The sequence below is a fragment of the Anser cygnoides genome, chromosome 14, assembly GCF_040182565.1.
Source record: "Anser cygnoides isolate HZ-2024a breed goose chromosome 14, Taihu_goose_T2T_genome, whole genome shotgun sequence".
NCBI lineage: Eukaryota > Metazoa > Chordata > Aves > Anseriformes > Anatidae > Anser > Anser cygnoides.
This window is the reverse complement of record NC_089886.1, coordinates 12,021,880-12,042,205: the sequence shown is the minus strand read 5'-3', so window position 1 is coordinate 12,042,205 and position 20,326 is coordinate 12,021,880. Positions and strand designations below refer to the sequence as shown.

General features: G+C 56.7%; 3 protein-coding genes across 3 annotated transcripts; 1 reads left to right on the top strand and 2 right to left on the bottom strand.

Annotated features, from left to right (window-relative positions):
• The first annotated feature begins 185 nt into the window (after nt 1-185).
• Nucleotides 186-5,050, top strand: CD14 (CD14 molecule). The gene is made up of 2 exons (XM_013202015.3): nt 186-2,235; nt 3,167-5,050. The coding sequence occupies exon 2, from the start codon at nt 3,177-3,179 to the stop codon at nt 4,590-4,592; it is 1,416 nt and encodes a 471-aa protein (XP_013057469.2). The 5' UTR covers nt 186-2,235; nt 3,167-3,176; the 3' UTR covers nt 4,593-5,050.
• Nucleotides 5,051-10,925: 5,875 nt separating this feature from the next.
• On the bottom strand, nt 10,926-12,703 carry SLC35A4 (solute carrier family 35 member A4). The gene has a single exon (XM_013202036.3). It carries the CDS (start codon nt 12,697-12,699, stop codon nt 11,731-11,733), a length of 969 nt encoding a protein of 322 aa, XP_013057490.2. The 5' UTR covers nt 12,700-12,703; the 3' UTR covers nt 10,926-11,730.
• Nucleotides 12,704-12,777: 74 nt separating this feature from the next.
• Nucleotides 12,778-13,828, bottom strand: LOC125180579 (SLC35A4 upstream open reading frame protein). The gene is made up of 3 exons (XM_048051514.2): nt 13,700-13,828; nt 13,530-13,628; nt 12,778-13,455 (listed from the first exon to the last, which is right to left on the bottom strand). Exons 1-3 carry the CDS (start codon nt 13,712-13,714, stop codon nt 13,258-13,260), a joined length of 312 nt encoding a protein of 103 aa, XP_047907471.1. The 5' UTR covers nt 13,715-13,828; the 3' UTR covers nt 12,778-13,257.
• Nucleotides 13,829-20,326: the final 6,498 nt, after the last annotated feature.

Genomic DNA, 20,326 nt, shown 5'->3' with positions numbered 1-20,326 from the left:
ACGAGGGTGACCCAGGGGCTGGGGAAGCCGCCCGGCGGGGCAGGAGGGCTGCGGGAGTTGGGTCTGTTCACCCTGGGGAAAAGCAGGCTGGGGGGGGGGGACTCCAGTACCTGAGGGCTGGCTACAGGGAGGAAGGAGGCCCTCGTCACAAGGAGCCGCTTGGAGAGGACTGGGGCAGTGGGTACAAGTTGCACTGGGGGAGGTTTCGTCTTGATGTAAGAGAGACGTTCTGCAGTGAGAACAGTCACGGGCACAACCTCCCCAGGGATGTGGTAGTATCCCCATCGCTGGAGGTGTTCAAGATGCTGGGCACCTTGTGGAAATCTCATTTAGGCTCCATTCTCACACACGATGTTGGGCCTGGTGATCCTTCACTGTCCCTTGCAAGCTGGGCTGCTCTGCTACGAGCCCTTCCAAAGAGCGGGGTGTTGCAGGATGTGTTCTGCCCTCATTTCTAACACAGCCCCGTGATTCAGCCACAGAGAGCGTGCGGTGACCATCTCCAGCCCATCACAGGGCTGCTGCTGTTGCAGGCCATCACCTCGTCTCCATTTCACTTGGAAACACAGACATGAGCGTACACAGGCAGGGGACGCTACCAAGAAGAATTCCGTATGCCTTGCAGGGAGAAAAACTGGTCAGTCTCCAGCCTCAGGCAAGGTTTCCATCCCCGTAGGGCCAGGTTTCATTTTTGCTGAAGCCAAAAATAGCCCAGAGACTCAGCAGCCACATCAGATTATTGGTCTCAGTATCCTAGGATCTTCCACGGTTGAAATTAAAACCAGAAAGTCATCACCCAAAGGAAATCTCCAAAACCAAATGTCACTGAAACCAAGTGTGGCTGACCACCGAGGAGACAAAGCTCCATATATACATATATATATATTATTATTATTATTATTATTCTCTGGCAGATCTTTGGGGGAATTTGCAGCAGGTAGCAAGAAGAAACAATTAAAAAGGTACCAGGTCACGATGGTTAGAGCCATGTCACCAGAGCAAGGAGTGAGGAGGGCTCAGGATATCTGCTCCGATTTTTCCGTGATGTACAGGGCAGCAGCTCCATGTAACTGGAGAACCTGGAAGGGGAATCATGAGGTTGCTCAAGGGGAGGAAGTGAAAGCAGTACAGAGCCTGCCTGAGCCACTAAGAGTGAACCTCAGGGAGATAAACAGCCAAAAGGAGATCTTCTGTTTGCCCATCCCAGCAAGACAGTGCCAGGACACGTGGGGCAGGCATCCTGCAACCCAGCTGCTCTTGTGCTGACTGTGTCTTCCTGCAGTACATTAACCACGCACTGGGAACTGCGTCTTCTAGCTGTGCAGCTTCACTGTCTCTCTGAAATCCATTTGAAATCCAACATAGGCAGAGAATACCCCGTGGAAGAAAAAGTCCTTGACAGATCAATCTTTCTGAATGCCTAGCGGCCTGTGGTTGCTGATGAGGAGCATTGACATTTTGGAGTAGGCGATCACAGGGCGTTTCCTCAGCCAAGCCAAGAGGCTGACCGCAGGTAGTGCTGTCACAGCACTGCGATGTGTGGTGGGGAGCAAGCTGCGTGGTGGGAGCGGGGAACATTGGCTCAGTAGCTGTCCCCATCCTACACAGGACATGGGGACAGGGCATGGTCTGGACACGGGGCATCACAGCCCCTTCCCTTTCTGCATCACCTCCTGCTGGGTGCTAACCACGCAGTGGGCTCCAGGGCATGGCAAACCCAGAGCACCTGGAGACAGAGGTGTGCTGGGGCTTGTCCTGAGAGTCCGTTTTAGGGCAGCTTACTGCCATGCCATTCCCCATCCTTCCCAGGACAGTAAGTGAACTCCTTTCCAGCTGCAGCCCAGGGCAGCCTTTGCTACAGGGAAGCAAAGCAGAAGTAACTTGGGCGGCTGCTGCTTTCCGTGGCACCACTGGCCCCATCCTGCTCAGGAAGCTGCTCGGAAGGAGCCTCGCAGCACTCAGGAGCCTGCTGCTGCTATCTGCCTGCCCCGAGCGCAGTGATCAGGGCGGGAGGCGCTCGCTAAACTCAACTTCAGCAGGACAGGGCTGCGAATGTGCAAACAGCAACTGGGAGGAACCTGCGGCCACCGTGGCCGCACGGGGCTGGAGGCAGGGGAGGATCAGGCGCAGGAGAGCTGAGCACTTGCAGAGCTTTTGGCACCTACAGCTGGGACTTGGCAGCAGCTAGAGGAAGCAGCCGCTGGGCAAGGAAGCGTTTCAGTCTGGAGCTGGCCGGTGAGTCTCAGCGCAGCCCACCCCTCCCGAACGCTGCTCCCACTGCGACAGGGGCTTGGTGCAGGGGCTGGAGCAGGGTCCCCCCGGGGAGGGTGGTGCACGGCAGCACCGAGCAGGTGAGAGCTCTGTCCTCAGAGGTTTCCGAGGCTTGGCCAGGAAAAGCTGTGGCTGATCTGGGCTGGTGCCAGCAACAGACCTGCTCCAGGCAGGGGGCTGGACTAGAGACCCCCTGAGGCTCTTTCCCATCACCCTTCTTTGGCAGAGTTGAGTCAGTGCATATTTGGGAGCCTTTATTTTTTGATTTCTGCAGAGCTATACTTGATGCTGACGGGGGTGTACAGAGACTCTCAGAGACTATTTTCTACTTTCCCCTTTGAGGCTGGTAATGAATCAAATCCCTGGGTGAGAAAAAGGAAAATATGAAGCTCTCTGTTGCAATTTCCTGCCCCAGATTGCACAGAGAAACAAACAGAGCTGTGGCTGTCCCGTCCTGCGCTCAAACCAATCGATCTGTCTTTGCTGTACATAACTCAGCATTTCTAGTTGCTGTGAAGTTTCCTGGTTGCTCACAGACAGGAATCTCTGCACGCTATCTCCCCGTCTCAGCCCTGGTCTCACTGAAATTCTGCTTCTGGGGTCAGGTCGGACCAGTGCCAAAGAGGAGCGGGTGGCACAGGTGGAGCTCTGGGTGTTGCGCTGATGATTACGAAGGGCTGGGAGCTTTGCCCTGAGTCACCTCTGAGTAGCCACACGGGTGCTGGTGGAGCATGCTGGACCCACCGGCAGTTGGAAGGGGCGATGAGTGCAGCTCAGTGTCCCTGTGAAGGATGTTTCTGCTGTGCTGATCCTGGCCAAGTCAGCCCTCCGTTCTGTTGGTCTGAACGGTCCCTCAGCTGCCCCTGCCTTACACCGCTGCTCTCCTCATTTCTAGGCTGTTTGCCATGAGGGTGGCTGTTCTCCTCCTGGGGCTGGCGCTGCTGGAGGCGGAAGGCAGGTGTTTCTTCAATCGCACTCAGGAGTACTGTGTGTGCTACAAGCTGTCCCAGGACAATGCAGGGAGCATCATCAAGTGCCTCGCGGCCTCTGTTGTGGAGTTTCAGGGAGGCGATCTGGAGAGATATGTTGACTTCCCTATCAGAGACCTGGATCCCTCCACCATTGACATGCTTGGCACACTTGAAATCAGGAAAATCATTTTTGGTGACCTCCTGGTGCCTGAGGTCCTCCTCGCCCGTGTCTTAAGGTTCTTCTCCTACACCCGGGTGCAGGAGATGGCATTTGAGAGCTGCAGTTTTCTGGGGAGGAGCAGCTGGGATGAAATGGCTGGCCAGAACTTGCCCATATTGTCCCTGCATTTCCACAACGTGACATCTGCCCCGCTGACGGGCCGCGAGCAGGACTTCTCTAAACTGAGCAGCTGGCTGGGGACCCTGCAGGAGCTGTCTGTCACCAGCTCCCACGTCACCAGCCTGCCCTGTGGCATCGGAAGGGTGTTCAGAGCTCTGCGCTCCTTGGACATGGCACAAAACAGCCTTGGGGATGGGAGTTTGATGCCTGCCTTCTGCGAGGGGGCCTTCCCACAGCTCCAGGTCCTGAGTCTGCAAGAAAACAACCTGACATCCTACCACGGTGTGTGCCAAAGCGTGCAACTGCTGCACGAGCTCCAGCACTTAGATCTCAGCCAGAACAAGCTCGTGGACAGCCTGTCCTCCTCTTGCCAGTGGCCGGCGTCCCTCCGAATTTTTAACTTGTCCAACGCTGGCTTGGACAAAGTCCTCACACCTCTGCCTCCTGGTCTAGAAGTGCTGGACTTGAGCTCCAACCACCTCCATGCTGTAGACGTCTCCCTCCGTTCCCTGAAGACTCTCCTCCTGAGCCAAAACCTGCTGCTGGCTGCCCCCTCCATCAGGAATTACCCCACGCTGCACTCCCTCCACCTCGACAACAACTTGATTACGGAGTGGCCATGGGACGAGGTGAAGCTCTTGGGGAACCTGCAGGACGTGTCTGCGGCTGGGAACCCCTACAACTGCACCTGTGCCGGGGCCGGGGCCCTCCAGGCGCTGGCAGCCACGGGGTGCCTGAGGCAGGGCTGGCCCCAGGACTACACGTGCCACTCGCCCCCCCAATACCAGGGCACGCTGGTGAGGGACGTGCCTGCCTCGGTGCTGCAGTGCAACAGAGCGGCGGTGCTTGCTCCCGTCTGCACGGCCCTCGCCCTGCTCTGCGTGGCCGGGGCTGGCTGGCTGGCCATGGCACGGAGGAGACGCGCGGCCATCCCCACCGCTGCTCAGCCCCAGGGGCTGCACGGCCAGGAGCTCGGTGAGAAGGCTCGCAGGAGCCCGATGTGCTCGTGAGGGGCTCTCTTGCTCTCCCCCCATCCAGGCTCCCTACGGAACAGGACTGTCCTCGGCGTTGTCCCACGGTGGCGGTGGCTTTTCCCATCTGAGTCTTGGAAACCCTCGAGGATGGGGAGATCCCCCCTTGCTGTGCTCTGTCCCTGGAAAGATTTTCCTTACATCCAACCTCAACCTCCCCAGTCTCAGATTATACCCATTGCCTCTCTGGTATTTTCAGCCCTGATCAAGAGGAGTTTGGGTCCATCATGTCTGCACCTCTGCAGGCTGTCCTCTTCCTCTCCTGTTCTGGGGGTTACAGCTGTAAGGATGCCTGGTTTGCAAGGATGTCTGCTTCACTGCTATTCAGCACCGGAGGAAAAAAAACACACAAGGGACAGGGAAAAAAACAAGCAAGCAAACAAACAAAAAAACCCAACAAATTAAACATCTCTACACACAAACCCTAATGAGCAGGAGATGACAAAGACAGCAGCAAAGACCTCTCAAAGTGCTCTTAGGGCACTGGTGGATGAACTCCTCACGTGTGAGCTCAGAGAGGTTCAGCCAGAACCTTTGTAACCAATAAGGAAATTGGTTTATTCTGGGTTATCAGAAAACACCTGACAGGAAAGAGCGAACTGACTATGGGATGCTGAGGGAAACCGGGGGACTGCAGAAAAAAAAAAAAAAAGAAAAAAGAAAAAAAAGAGTGCACGGGGAGGGGGGGCATGGTGGGCAGCTGCGGCAAGAACGAGCATGGGGGAATGGGGAGGATGGGGAAGGAAGGGATTGGCTGTGGGTAAGCACTGCTTATCCCCCAGATCTGTCCTGCCTTCTCATTAAAATCTGTTCCTGGGCATTTTTGGTGTCACTTTCACTGTATTGTGTGTATGATCTGCCAGCAAAAGCAGGCTGGGCGAGGCGGTGAGCAGGAAACGAGCGTGGCGATGCGGAAGGCTGGCGCTGGAGCAGGGCACAGGGTCCTGGAGCAGGCCGCAGGATCCCCAGCCTCAGCATTTCCTTTTTTGCTTTCTTGGTATGACCGATCTGCAGCAAGTGTAAGCCTGTGGTTTGTGGTTGCTTCTTGTGCCTAGATAACCTTCATAACTGAAGTTCCCTCAGCTCCTGTCCCTGGCTTGCAAAGATGTCGCTCTGGGAGCCAGGAGCACGCTGAGGCCGTGAGTGGGTCCAGGCAGCTGCTCACCTCCCACGGCCCCAGTGGGCTCGTGGAGCTGGGAGCAATTTCTGGAGAGCTGAGCCGCAGGGTGCGTGGGGAGGTGGCACCCCGGGGCAGATTGCCAGCCCGGTGCCGATAACGCACAGTGCTGGGACCGCTCGCCCCACACCATGGCACCGGAGGGCTGGCAGCATCCTGGGGGCACCACCTGGTGAACAGCCCCACGTCAAACGATCTCCAAGGCTGAAAGACGTCAGCCTCCAGAACATGGTGCCTCCAGGCTGGGCTCAGTCCCTGCCTGGCTCTGCCCACACAGCTGTGCCTGATACCCATCAATAATGCACAGGAACATGATCGCCCTGCATAACCCCATCCCCTGCCCTGCCTGAAACGGCAGCTCGGTGCTGAGCTAGCCATGGATGCTGGGGAGGTGAGTGGGGCACATCGCAGGGTGGCTGGGGGGTGTCTGCCTCCTGTTTTCTGTGTGGTGTGGCCCCAGGGGCACATCCAGATCCTGGTGGGTGCTCAGGCCAGGACCCTGCTTATTGCCCCTCTGCTGCGTGTGTCCCCACAGGCCGAGCAGGAGGTGTGCGTGCGAGCGGCCATGGGACTCCACCAGGCTGCAGGTAGTGCTGGGGCCGGGACTGCCAGCCGTGCTGGCGGGGCTGGTGGTGGGGAGAGGGTGTCCACACCACCCCGGTGGCTCTGAGCACCGTGGTCACAGTGGGAGGGCTTGGGGACAATGTGAAGCCCCAGGACCTGGCCTTCAGCTGTTGGAGGTTTGGGGGGGGGCAGAACCAGGGCAGGCAGGGTGACCACACTCCACGCTCCATTTCAGGGCCAGGAGGGAGCTGGGGGGCCAGCAGCAGAGACCCCCGGCAGCTACTTCTTGCAGAGAAGGAGATCCAGGTGAGAGTGGCAGGGACAGGGGCATCAAGGGGCAGGGGACCCTGGTGGCTCAGATGGGAGCAGGGAGCCTCATCCCAGCCACTTGCCCAGCAGATGCCTGCCCAGGCATCATCCAGGGGGAAGGATGAAGGGGGGGGCCTCCTGGGGATCACCAGGAGAAGGAACAGGGGTCTCCCCCCACCCTCTGTGCCACCCTCACCGTCTCCAGCCCAGTGTGCTCGGTCCTCCCTTTACCCTGCACTGGTCATACTGGGATGGCAGGGAAGCTGAACATTATCGCCCTCGCTCCATGCCAGGAGAGCTGCTTGACTGTAGACGGCATCTTTCACTTGGAGGCAGGACAGGTACCGTGTGCCCCACGTCCTTCTGCACCCCCGTCCCCAGCCAGGGGAACCAGGGGCACGCCTGCAGCCCACCGGGCTTCTGTCCAGGAGGTGCTGAGCACCACTGCTGGCTCCTCAGGCATGCTTGGGTCCTGGGTCTTTTCCTACGTGTGGCTCCGCTGGTGTTTCTCAGCCTGTCCGTTTCCTCCTGGGTGCTGAGCTGTGGCTGCCGTGCTGTGACACGTTACCTGTGCCCTGCCCTCCGTGCTATGCAGTGCTCTCTGATCTCTGATCTATGCCATCTGATCTGATGCCCCCCGTGCTGGGCCATCCGCACCGTCCCGGCTGTGCCACGCCACCCATGCTCTGCTGTCCACATCTGTCCTACCAGGAGAAGGTCTTGGAGCTGGCAAGACCCCAGCTGGCCCTGGTGCCCCTTGGCTACAGCGTGTCCCTGCTGCTGTGGGACCCCCACGGTCCTGGGACCCAGCTGCCACTCCAAGGCATCGTCTGGCAGGTGAGGGTACAGGGGTGGTTGTAGAGAGGTGACAGAACATCCAGTGGACGACTGGGCTCCAGGATCAGCCTACTGACCCCAGTCCTCCTGGTACGCGTGAGAACTCAGCCATGGGTGCCAAGAGCCAACGGGTCCCAGCTTGACCAGCTTGTTTCCAGGTGATCGAAGCTGTCTTCCAAGAGCTGGAGGCTTCAGGGAGTGACACACAGGGCCTGCAAACAGTCAGCCTGGTCCAGGTATGGTGGAAGCAGGGCTGGCCAGACCATGTATTGCTGCAGTCCTGGTGCCCAGTCCTGCATGCAGGACCAGAGAGCTTTGCATCTCAGGCTTTCTCACCTCTTCACAGGGCTCCCCAGGCATGGGAAGCCTCGGCATGAGCCCTACACAAATCTGGGGTTCCCAAGGCTTTGGCCTTCCCTGGCCAAAGGTCATCCCCTTCCAGCCCTTTGTCCTGTGACACGGGGTCCTGGTGGGTGCCAGCAGCCCCCCCTTTCTGCCCCGTGTCTAACCCATCCCTGTTCCAGGTCTGTGCTGAGGGCAAAGCCTGGGACCTGCTCCGTCCTGACGGCCGAGCCCTGCAAGTGATGGACATCACGCCCCTGGGCCTGTAGGTACCTGGTGCCCCGCGGTGGCAGCTGCACCTGGGGGCTGGTACCCCAACATCCAGCACGGGGCTGCCCAGGGCTGTCCCCCAAGGGACCTGGGCACGCAGAGGCAGGAGGCTCCCTCCTTGCTTGCTCACATCTCCCTGCTTCCAGGATGGTGGAGGAGGCAATGGAGATCGCTGTGCCCAACGCCCAAGCTGCCATCAGCGTCTACATGTGGGGGCTGGGGGCTGCCCCAGCACCGCTCCCGCAGCGCGAGGGGCAGCCCCCAGCAGATGGGCACCCGGCTGCACAGGGGTGAGGGCCCGGTCGATGCAGGGCCTGAGGCAGGGGCTGGTGCAGGCACCGCGCGGTGCCATTCACTGCCGCCTCTCCCCAGGGCTTGCAGCCTCTTCACCCTCACCGTGGAGCGGCAGCGGGAGGGCGGCAGGCACCAGCGCTCAGCTCTCCGCATCCTGGCGTTCCCAGGACCCTGTCCCGAGCTGTACGTATTGAGCCGTGGCTCTGCCTCGTCCTGCTACCGCCTGCCCGGCTCCACGCCCCATCCCTCTCCCGGGGGGGTCTCTTGGCAGGGTGCCCCATCCCATGACCCTGGCACCAGGCACCGGGGCTCTGCCCTGGATCGTGGAGCAGCTGCTGAAGGGGAACAGCCTCACCTTCCTGCTGCTGTGCGTGACGCTGCCAGGTAGCACTGGGAATGGCACCGCGGTGCCCTCCTCAATGTCCCGCTGCTTGCTCTGGCACACAGCAGCATGCCAGCCACCAGCTCACCCCTGCCAGCAGCAATGCTGTGCCAGCCCGGGGACATCCCCTGCCTGGGCACCCACGACTTGCCGCTCCCCCAGACACCCCCGGGGAGGAGATCCTGGCAGCCCTGGCGCTGGCCGAGCGGGTGAAGGGGGCAGCCAAGACAGTGTCACCCACCCACTGGGACCCCGCGCAAGAGGTGGCGGCGCGGCGGGAGGAGATCCGAGGGCTGCGGATGGAGCTGCTGGCTGGAGCTGGCGGCCCCGAGCAGGAGAGAGCAGTGGCCCAGCTGCAGAGAGCCCTGCGTGAGCTGCAGGTGGGGGCGCTCCCCTGGACACCCCGCGGCCCGGCCAGGACCAGGATGGCGCTGGTCCTCCGGTGTCCCAGGCCTTCGCCCAGCACTGAGGGCAGCACCTGGGAGCTACCTGATGGGGGGAAAGGTGGTTTGGGTGGGGTGTGTCCGTGTCTGGAAGTCTCTAGCGTCCTCAGCTCCTTTTTCCAGGTACTGAAAAGCCAAAGGTGGGAGAAGAAGCAGGCAGCAACCAAGGTGTTTGGGACAAACCAGGTGCATCAGCCCAGTGCCAAGGTGGGCGCAGGTCAGGCAATGACCACCTCCCCCAGGGACAACCTGGGCACAGGAGAAGTACCGAGGTCTGCCAGTGTCCCCATAATGTCTCCTCTTGCTTCCACAGGACCTGATCGCCCAAAAGCCTGGGACCCAGATGTCCCCAGACGGTGCCAGCCTGGAGACAGCAGGAGGTCGGGAGCAGGGGATAGGCACGTGCCCCACGCCTGGGGGGCTGCCGTGGCAGGGGGCACTGCTTACGTTACACTGTTCTCCCCAAAAAGCACCAAGGGCCAGTGAGAGCTGCCAGGGAGGGACCAGCCGAGCCCCAGGGAGCGCGGGGCAAGACCTGCTGGAGGAGCAGTGGGCACTGACCGGGGGCCACGTGGTAAGCGAGACCCCACCAGGTGCCCCCACATTCAGCACCTCACAGCGTGCCCCACGGCCCTGCCTCTGCCAGGCAGGGAGCCGGTGCTGGCCATGCCCGTCCCTGGAGGTTGGATACTCCATGGCCAAGGCCCAGAGGCAGCGGCTGCAGGCTCAGCACCAGCTGCTCCTCCAGCGGGAGCTCGGGGATGGACCAGCGCTGGGTCAGGAGGTGAGCACAGGAGAGCCCCAGGCAGAACGAGGTGTAAGAAGTCGACCCGGAGGGCTCCAGGCTCTCCCAGACATCCCAGAGCTGCCCTGTCCTTGCCCCTGTCCTCGCAGTGGGACGCAGCTCGCTGGCAACAGGAGGTGGCCATGCTGCGCCTGAGCCTGGAGGCAGCGCGAAGGGAGCGCGAGGCGGCCGAGGAGGACCTGGAGGCCCTGCTACAGAGCCACCGGCAGGAGATGCAGGCCTGGAGACAGCACCTGCAGCAGGTGCGCAGGGAGGGCTGGGCACCAAACCCAGGCTGGTGGCACCACCCCACCTGCGGGGGCCAGGAAGATGCCGGGGGGCCCTGGGTGTCCCCGCAGGTGCTTCGGGCCCAGCGGCGCCAGGCGGAGGAGCGGGCGGAGGCACTGGAGCACCGGTACCGGGCGCTGCTGCAGGAGGTGCTGTGGGACGCCGTGCAGCTTTCTGCACACAACCGGCAGCTGCGGGAAGCCAAAAGCCACAGCTCAGCTGATGCCACCACACAGGCACCCTGAGCCAGCGTCCCTGAATGGGGGGCACAGCTGCACTGGCAGCAAGGACAGCGCAGCCACAGCTCCCTGCCACCTTGACCCCTGCTGCCAGGGGACAGATGAGCCGCTGTGACAACTGCCGCCTAGGACAAAGCCTTTGGTCCAGTCTGCGCTGGCTTCTCAACAGCACAGGCAGGGCCCTCTGTGGCACCAAGCGGACACAGACACAAGGCTGAAGCACGCACCATGGGAGGGCTCATGGCTGCAGGTGTGCAGCCACATGCAATAAAGTAGGTGCCCCCTCACCAAGGGGTGTCCGGATCAGATGTGTTCCCAAACAGGGCAGAGCAAGGCTCTGTGAAGTGACAGAGATGCCTTCCTGCAGGGAGGACAAACACGCACACTGTTGAAACACAGCTTTAATAACCATGCCAGAGCCAGCAGTGACTTCCGCCCACCAGGAATTCACTAGCCACAGCATTTGTACAAATTCAGGTGCTGTCTCCCCTTTGAAAAGCAGGCAAAACAGTTCCCTCATACTGTCCACAGAGGAGGGTAGTAATGCTGTGCCCAGGACAGGCAAATGAAGCCCAATGCCCACCAGATCTTCAGTCAGGGGCTGGGTTGAGGATTAGGTTGGAAAACTGCAGAGGAGGTGGGAGCAATGCCCCCAGCCACAGTGTGGGGCTCTCCAGGCAGCAGCACGCTGCTCCACGCAGAAGGCCGGTGCCTCTGGCCGGGATCATGCAGCAGGGCTGGCCGCATGCACATCAGAAGCACACCAGAGCTAACCCTGCAACAGCATTTACTGGCACAGGGGATGGCTGTGTGCTTAGGTGTGTGCTTTGGTGTGCAGAAGATGGGGGAAGCAGCTTGACTGTGATGTACTGCATGACAAGGGGCTCAGGATTCACTCTAGAGCCTGGGTCCACTGGATCAAGCAGGAGCCTCATGGAGTGGAGTCCTGGCCAGGCTGGAGCAGAGCACAGACAGGGCACTATCCCTGCTTCCTGGGCATGTACACGCTGAGCAATGCCCTCATGTGCATTTGCTTTAGGCCATCAGTAACATATTCAGGCACCTTTCGCCAATGAAAAGGTGAAGAGGCACCACCATGCTTCTAACACCAGCCCCAGCACAAGCAATGAACACCCCTGAGTAACAAATAAAGGCTGCCCTGGTGCATGCAGGGCAGGAAGGCAACACCTATGTGACCCCATAGTACAAGTGAACAGCAAGGCCGATGCACAAGACGGCAACGAAGAAGAGGAGGGTGAGCTGCAGGTTGAAGAGCATGACAGACAGTACAGCATTGACCAGGATAGAGCAGGAGATCACAAAGAGCCTGGTGATGTTACTGCTGTGCTTCATGACCACAGACATGATCAAGCCGTTCAAGGCCTGGCTGACCACAATCACCAACACCCAGGAGGAAAAGCCCTCCAAGAAACCTCTCTCTGTGCTGCTCCAGAAATGGCCGATCAAGTTGAGCAGGACCCCAAAGAAGTAAAGGAAGAGGTTCTGAAGGCTGAGAGGCAGACCCTGGGTTTTCAGGATAGCTTCTGTGTAGACAGCAGACAAGCCTGATATCAGGCAGTACACCGAGATCAGCAACAAGCCCACGAACGTGACGTGCAGCTGCATCCTGGAGGGGCTGGTAGAGTCCTGTGGGTCCTGCAAGCCTCCAAAGCTGTAGCTCACCCCAGCAGCCATCAGGAGGAAGAGTGCCAACCACTTGCGCATGCAGAGTCTTTGACGCAGGAAGAGGCTGTAGAGGAGCGCAGTGCTGACAATCTTTAAGTTACTCAGGACCTGGTAGGTGCTGGGATCCATGAAGAGCTGCATGTGAACCACCAGATTGTTGTTTGCAGCATAGAGCAGGGCAGAAAGGGCAAAGGGAACGACGTGGTGCCAGGACACGGCAACTCCCAGCAGCTGCCGGTCCCAGGTCAGCAGGAAGAAGAGGGAGAGCACCAGCTTTGTCAGCTCGACGAGAACCACGACGGATGAAGAGCTGAATGGGATTGTGCCATCCACCTTGCACAGGGTCAGGAGGGGAGCATGGGAGCCGTATACAGCCACAGACAAGAGCAGCATCAGTCCCCACAGCCCCCGCTGCAGCACCCAGGGTGCAGGGCCGAGCAGAGCGCCAGTGGCTTTACCAAACATGCCCATTTTCAGGTAGCAGCCAGCAAAGGTGAGCTGCTACCAATGGGGAGAGGCCAGATAGACTCACACCCTGGCACATTCAAGAAGAGAGCAAATACCATGAATTTAATGAACCTGATTAAAACAGGATATTACCTGTTACATTTCTGATACAGAGGAAAGGAATGGCTTTGTTTCTAATTAAGGAGAGAAGCAGAAGTCTCCCCAGGAAGCCACACAAAGCACAATCCTAGGGCACAGCACCTGCTCAGCGGAAGGGCACGTGGGCAGTGACAGCAGTGGGGGTCTGCAGGGAGAGGGGCCAAAGGAGCGGGCAGCTGGCACCCAGCTGGCTGCTGAGACGTCCGAGCTGCTGGGGGTAATGGCGTGGTTGCCTCTCACCGTTACTGGTTACGGACACCCCATAACCAGACCTGTGGGTGTCTCACAACGGTTGGTGTGAAGCTCTTGTCCAAGGGGCAGGAACGTCACGCAGGACGTGTCCGGGTGCCCCAGGAGCCTCCTGCCCCACTGCCTGTCCCAGGAGTGCCACTGATACAGCCGCTGCCGGCCAGGTTCCCCTCGCTAGTCCCCACCTTTCCTCAGAGAGCTTAGGTAGTCCCGGACCGTCTTCTCCACGTTGGGCACGGCGTAGTTCTGCGCTGCGTAGATGCCCGTGCACGTCCCCACCACAAAACCCAGGACTGCCGAGAAGCGGAGTTTAGCTACGACGTAGCCGGCCAGGAAGCCCTTGAGGAAAGGAGAAGCCAGCAGGGAGCCATCCTGCGGGGACAGAGAGGAGTGAGGCTGCGGGAGGGGACGGGGCAGCAGAGCCGGCCGGCCCCAGCCCTCCTTACCTGCCCCACGCCGGCGTGCACCTCGTCTTCCACCCGCCGCTGCAGGCTCTCCAGCTGCCCCTTCAGGAAGGCGAGGTCCTTCAGCTTGGGCAGCGGGTCCTAGGGAAACACACAGGCTGCAGCGCCGTGCCCGCAGCGCCGTGCCGGGCCTGCCCAGCCGCCCCACTCACCTTATCGTCCGCCATGCTGCCGCATGCGCCGCCCCGGCTGAGAGCGGTGGGAGAGGCCGGCCCTGCCCGCCGCCATTTTGAGGCGGGGCGGGGCGGAGCCGGCCGGGCGCCATCTTGAGGCGGGGCGGCCCCGCCGTGCTGTGATGGCGGCGCCTTCGTGCGGGAAGGGGAGGCTGCGGTGGGCTGTGAGCAGGGCTGGTGGGACTGCAGCGGCACCCGCCTCCCTGCCCGGGTGCTGGGACGAGTCCCGCAGGACTGCTGGTGGGATGAGGGGACGTGTCATTGCCCTGCGCCCCTCAGGGCTTGGGCAGATGTGAACGTGTGTCTGCCTTTTAGGAGAGCTCTGTGTGGCCGGGGTGCGCGACCGTGGCAAAGATACTCAAGTATGGTGGAAACAGTGGCTTGGCAGACCCCAGCACCAGAGTCCTGAACAAAATTGACGAGGAAACAACAAGAATGACTCCCCAAAACTAAAGCCTTGAACTTTCTAGGGGCTGGAGCTGGCAGTTGATTCTAAGCAGGCTGCTGTGGCTCTGGAGCAGGCAGGGTGGTTTCTCTGCGGGGATCTGCTCCCAGCACAGCTGGTTGCTCAGGGTGAGGCAATTAGACAAAAGCCCCCAGCTCCCATCTTAGGTCTCAGCACATTTCCTTGCCTGCTTTGCAGCTGCTGAAGCAAGGTTACTCGTGTTGCTTTGCCTTCTCAGCAGCTGAGTAGATACACGTTTTGCTGGCAGAAACCAGTAACGGTGGAAGCCCTGCGTCCAGGCAGAGCAGGGCCCCAGCAACGCAGCACCTGCAGTCCAAGCAAACTGCTGCCAATGCTGTCTCCTTCCAAAGCAAGACGGCCCCAAGAAAACATCTCTGCTTGGGGCCCCAGAGCCACGGAGATATGCTCTGGCTTCGGTCTGATGTATTTACTTTACTGTAGCACATTCAGGACCAAAAATGGCCTCAGCTCCTCCTTTGCCCTGGAGCAAGCACATGGACAGGGTGTGTATATTCCTCTCAAGTGCTGTGGGATGGAAAGAGCGCCTCCTGCTCTACCTGGCTGCCTTTCCAGCTCTCATGTTTTGTTCTCCTGAAGAGGGGGGTGAATCAGCAGCTGCTACTATCCTGTGAGAGGACTTCAGGAATGGGGAAGCTCTTTAACAGCAATGGAGAGACTGTATCCAAGTGACCTAGTTGATGGCTGTGTCTCTGCCAAGTTATCAAGTGTAGCTGCAGTTTCCAAACAATAAAAGCACAGCAGGGTTCGGTATGTGGAACAGGGCCTCCAGGGACTCAGCTCTCCTTCAGCAGCCACTACACCAGTGACTGGGGCATTTGGCTCCACTTGATCGGTTTGGGAGCCAAAATGGGAGGTTTGGTGTTGGTCTTTGGGGAAACCACAGGCAGGATGCTTGCTTGGGTGCTACACAAAGTGGAATCTCTCTTCAGATGCTAATAGCTACAGACAGGCAATACAGGAATCTCATTCATGTGCTGATAGAGTTTCCAGGGTAAAGGCTACTTTTCTTTCCACCCAGGGAACAGGAGTAGACAGGGTCTTCTATTTCCAATATATATATATATTCATATTTAAACCATGATATTAATATTGATTTATGAGTGTTTTATAGTCCTGTAAATGGAACATATCAATGTAAATAGCTGAGATTGTGCTTTCGATAGTTTGTTAGAAGAAGGGAAAGAGCAAGGTGGGACAAAGGAAGTGTGTGTAAAGAGGGAGTGAAAGAAAAGAACCCAAGGAGAATGCTCCCTTCTCCACTGAAGCTCACTGAAGGGAGAAAAGTGGGCAGAGAGCATCAGGGATGTGGACATGGCTTTTGGCTGACCTCTCCCAGCTGCAGCAGCGTTGCCCAAGACCTCTGCACAAAGAGGAGCTAGGCTACAAGCAGTGGAGTTGTGTAGTCCTTCTGCAAATTAGGTCTGTTGCCATGGATTAAATGCATGAAGAACTGCTTTGTCTCAGTTGTGGCCATCCAGATTTTGTTCCCAAGAGTGGAAATGTTGTGGCATGTTGCTCTTGTGTGGTTCCTGCTCAGCTTTTCCTGTGGTAGCTCCACAGCAAAGGATGCCCAAGGTGCTGGGAGCAGTGCAAACTGATGGGCACAAATGCACTTGCAGGCCTGCCTGCTTCCCTTCTTCTGCAGTATTTTGCCCATGGATTAATGAAAGCAAAATCTAGTTACTGCTCCGTCTGGAGTTGTCTGGAAAAAAAAAAAAATTGGCCAAAGCCTTGAGGAATAAAGCTTCTTTTTCAGTGAAGGGCAGTCAAGGGGACACCTCATCCCCTGCACATACAAACAGTGATCTGTCAGTGCTTGACTCGGCATCCTGCTGCCACACTTTGTTCCTTGGTATTTGGGCTGGTTCACCATGAATGTGATGTTGTCTTCCAACCTGTGCTGTGCTGGCTTGTGGCTTCCTCCAGGAGGCGTCACACCTGGCACCTGCTCCCAGTTTGTTTTCTGTGTGAGTACGTTCCTTCTGAGAAGAGGCTGGTGTCACAGGGATGCACCTGAGGAGGGAGGATGGCTGGAATGGGACTTGGCCCCTTTGGGAGTCGAGTACCTGGGGGGAGGATGGCCGGGATGGGATGTGGCTCTGTTTGTGCACCCAATGCAAAAAACACTCCACCGAGCTGCCTGGGGATAGACCACCGGACCAGGCTGGGCTCTCAGCCCACTGCTCAGATGGACCTGGGCTGGAACCTCTGTAGAGGGTCCCTGGGGCCTCTGCACTCTGCCCAGCCTGGCAGTGCCCCTCACCCAACGCTGTGAGCCGTGGGTGGCACTGCAGCCCCCGTGGGGGTCCCTGTGGTGGCCCTGCAGCCCCCTATGACAAGTCCACATGGTGGCTCTGCAGACCCCATGACAATTCCATGGGTGATCCTATAGCCCTTGCTGGGAACAGAGAGCTGGTGAGTTGGCCTTTGGGACATGAAGATGGAACTTACCATTGAACTCAAAGAGATTCACCTCCTACTGTAAGAAAAATCAATGCCTTCAGTGGCCATTCCCAGCAACCCACCACACATCTCAGTGGAGCGCTGTGATCTGGAGCACTGGAAGCACCTGTGGCCTCACGGAACCGCTCCTTGGGAGCAGGCAGTGGGTGCTGCACCAGCACGAGAGAGAAGAAACACCGTGCCCTTGTTCCTCCCCAGTGCACAGCTGCTTACAGCACAAGTCTACCTTTGCACAGACACGGGCTGCAAGGATTAGGCAAGCCCAGGTGCTTGATAAGACAGATCCTTTTATATTGCTTCGAGGGGAAAAAAGTCAGCAGCTTCCACTGCATCTCACTGGGGGGAAAAAGCACGCTTCAAGTAAGATGCTATGTGACCCTTACCCATCACGTAGAAATAACCCTTTTTCCCTATGTGAGCTTTGCATTTATTTTTGCCTTTCTTTGTGCGCCTTTTTGTGAGAACTAAGTCACGCTGGGGACCTTACTCAGTCTAACACAGCCACTAATGCTACCTGCTAAACATAAGTGACAGCACTAACAGCGTGGGAAATAGGCACTATAGAAGCAAGCCTGAGTAATTGAAAGAAATTAATGTTTTGGATGCTTGGCTAACAATTTAATTGAAAACTGGGGTGCTGGGCTTGATGTATATGTTAACCCCATGCACACTACACCAGAATTTAAAGGCTCAGGCGTGAGCTTGCAGTTACAGCATGCAAGAGCATCGAGTCAGCCCCATGAAGGTTTCTGGACTGTCTTGCTTGTGGCTCTCAAATTTAATTTTTACCCATTCACCATATGTATTACACTCCTCCCCCTGAATTGCTGGGAAGAATAAATGAAAGGGACTACAAAGTCAGCACAGGGACCTCACGACACCAGGGCAGGTAAGAAACAGCCAGTTTATGCCCCAGAGATGTGTGAGTGGCGGATAGCTGAAGCACTGAGCTGCTGTTTTCCTTGCTTTGCAGGATGCCAAACTTTAACCACAGAGAGGAGTGAACTTGGTCAACACGCTGTTTAAATCAATCACTTCAAATAAGCCCACTTTTCAAGCAGGAAGTTTCCTACATAAAAGGTAAAATAATCAGCGTCATTGCAAGGGCCTTTCTTGAAGCACAATCACCAAACTTTAGAAGTGCAAACTGCAGGCTTTGCAGATTTGAATATCCCTAAAAAGCAACACTTGAGGGCAGCATAGCACCGCTGCACAGCCGCTGCTGCTCACCTCCTCTGGCTGGTTCCTCGTGGGACGTTTACCAAGTGCCAGCCTTGCGAGCCCCTTTCTGCAGAAGAACGTTTTTCTCCATCGCAGCACATGGAGCTCCCTGACTCCATGCACACGAATTTGCCAATAATTTGTTTTATTCCAGCCTCACGAAGTGAACACCATTGCAAAGCTGACTGTAAAATATCATCATTCACAAAGCCTTCTTTGCTTGGGAGTTGCACAGTTATCAACCAAATTGACCTGCTCGTTAGAATTTACACGGGTATAAGACCTACGAACACAAATAAAAGCAGGTCCTGCTGAATATTTTTAGCTATTCTCAGGCTTCAGGAATAACCTTTGACTTCTCCTCCCCTCCTGCCATAGATACAGAAGCATCCTGCATTTGCAAGGATCCAGAATTTGGCCTTTTAAAAAAATCAGCAAGTTTCTGCCCAAATGCTCCAGGGCCCAAGCGGCAGGATGTGTTTGCTGGGTGGGTGGGAGCACAAATGAAGCTGAGAACACTTCTTGCCTCAGCACCAGAGGTCAGGTTTGGGGTTCTTCTAGAAGATCTATGTTGTTAATGCCAACATGTATATTCAAACCACTCCATAAAACTTTCAAAGCTTCAAAATTCACCGTGGCTCCTAGGGAAACATTACAGCCAAGGTATATACTTGGCACATGATCTCAAGACACAGCAGACAGTAGTTCCCAGGAATGTAAGCAAAAATGGGAAACCTCAACACATTTTCCATGATCCAGTCACTAAACCAGTGAGAGCAAGGGGGAGAAAACCAACGTGCAGATCAGCTGCTCAGCTTCACAAATGTTAGTGATAGAATAGCCAAGAACAAGGAACGCTGCATCTTTTTTTTTTTTTTTCTTCCTTTAAGCCACGTCTTTCCTTACTCTGCTGCTAATGGTATGTGAGTGCAGAAGCATTTTGTACAGCACTTTATCAATTCCAGTTCCCACCACAAACTGAATGAACTTAAATGACTCAACGAGTTCTTCTGATTTTGAGCAAGGCAGTGATTTATGCACTGTCTGGGGGCCAGAGAAACTGCACAGAGGCTTAAATCTACAAACAAAAAGGGTCATTTCCCAATGGTTGGTAGCAATGTTCCCCAAATCCCTTGTTGGATGCCAAGGGATTGATACCTAGACATGTTTGAGAGGACTTAAAAAAAGTCGTTGCTGAAGACAGCCAATAAGAGTTGCCAGATTGAAGGAACCAGTGTGCAATAAGGGCCACATTTTAGTGTTGATGAGCAACACAAGTTATCTTTTTAAAAGTTTCCTTGCTGCTCATCACTGCAGCAGGAGCAACCAAAACCTGTCTGAGGTGCCACCATCCATTACAGGCCAAAAAGAAAATGGGCAAGGTTTCCCAAAAGAGCTGGATGAGTTTTCCAGCTCCCAAACCTCAGTCCTTTACAGGAACAGACTCTAGAGGGCCATATAGGTGCTGACCTCTTAACCCCCAACCCAGCAGTAAAACAGAAGAAGAGGAACTCTCCTCTCTAGCCTTAAACCCAGAGCCACAGAGATGTCAGTGTCAGCTGAGAATTCTGTGCAAAAGCAGTAGGAGTTACAAAATCTCAAAGGACACCCGGGGAAGGCAGCTCTGGGCAACGTGCTCTCCCTCCCAAAGGCTCTTGTTTGCCTGATGCAGGGGTGGGGAGGAGTGCCCAGATCTCCTGCTGTCTTCTGGCACCCACCGGTGCCATGTGGGTTGGAGCTGGCTCCTGAGGCAAAAACACTTCTCATGCTAAACCTAAGTCAGCTCTCAGATGCTTTAAACATTGATCCATGTAGCTAGAGTCAGCCATAAAGTTCCTGGGACTTTCAGTGTAGTGATCTTTAATGCACATGTCCCTCCAAAGAAAAAAAAAATAGAGTCCAGAGATGTTTTAGGCAGTAAAAAGCAACCTCTGTAAAAATAAATGCTAAATTCACTATATCCAAACAAAAAGGCAAGATTTGGGAAGCACTCTGCCTCCCTTCTCCCCATGCCTCTGTCCCAGGCATCCCAGGCTGCACTGGTGGTTTTTCATCCATCTCAAAGAAGATACACAAAGCAGGAGCAAAGACACTTGTAAGGTCAGAAAAGAAGCCTCTGCTCCATGGAGCGGGACTGGATCCTTCCAGGCAGCTAATAGTCGAATTTCTGGTCACCCCCAAGGAGAGAAGACCAGTGTGCCTCAGAAAGAACTGCCAACCTGGCAAACTCCGTGGTTCTGAACAAACAGGAGCTGGGCTTATTTATATCCAAATGGCACTAACAAAACCAGATGGGATGCGAGGAATAGCTGTGAGAAGCCTTGTCCTTGCCTTGAGCATCCAAGCTCAACCCTGGCCTCAGTCCTGGCTGAGCCAGACTGTGCCCGGCTCTGCCTTCCTCCCCTGCACCCTGACCATGAACGCACCTCCCTGCT

Bases quoted from the DNA above. Each gene is read 5' to 3' on its own strand.
- SLC35A4 (XM_013202036.3), bottom strand. From the start codon at position 12,699: ATGGGCATGTTTGGTAAAGCCACTGGCGCTCTGCTCGGCCCTGCACCC.
- LOC125180579 (XM_048051514.2), bottom strand. The intron at 13,456-13,529 runs GTAAGGAGGGCT...CTGTCCCCGCAG, and splicing joins TGCACGCCGGCGTGGGGCAG to GATGGCTCCCTGCTGGCTTC.
- CD14 (XM_013202015.3), top strand. From the start codon at position 3,177: ATGAGGGTGGCTGTTCTCCTCCTGGGGCTGGCGCTGCTGGAGGCGGAA.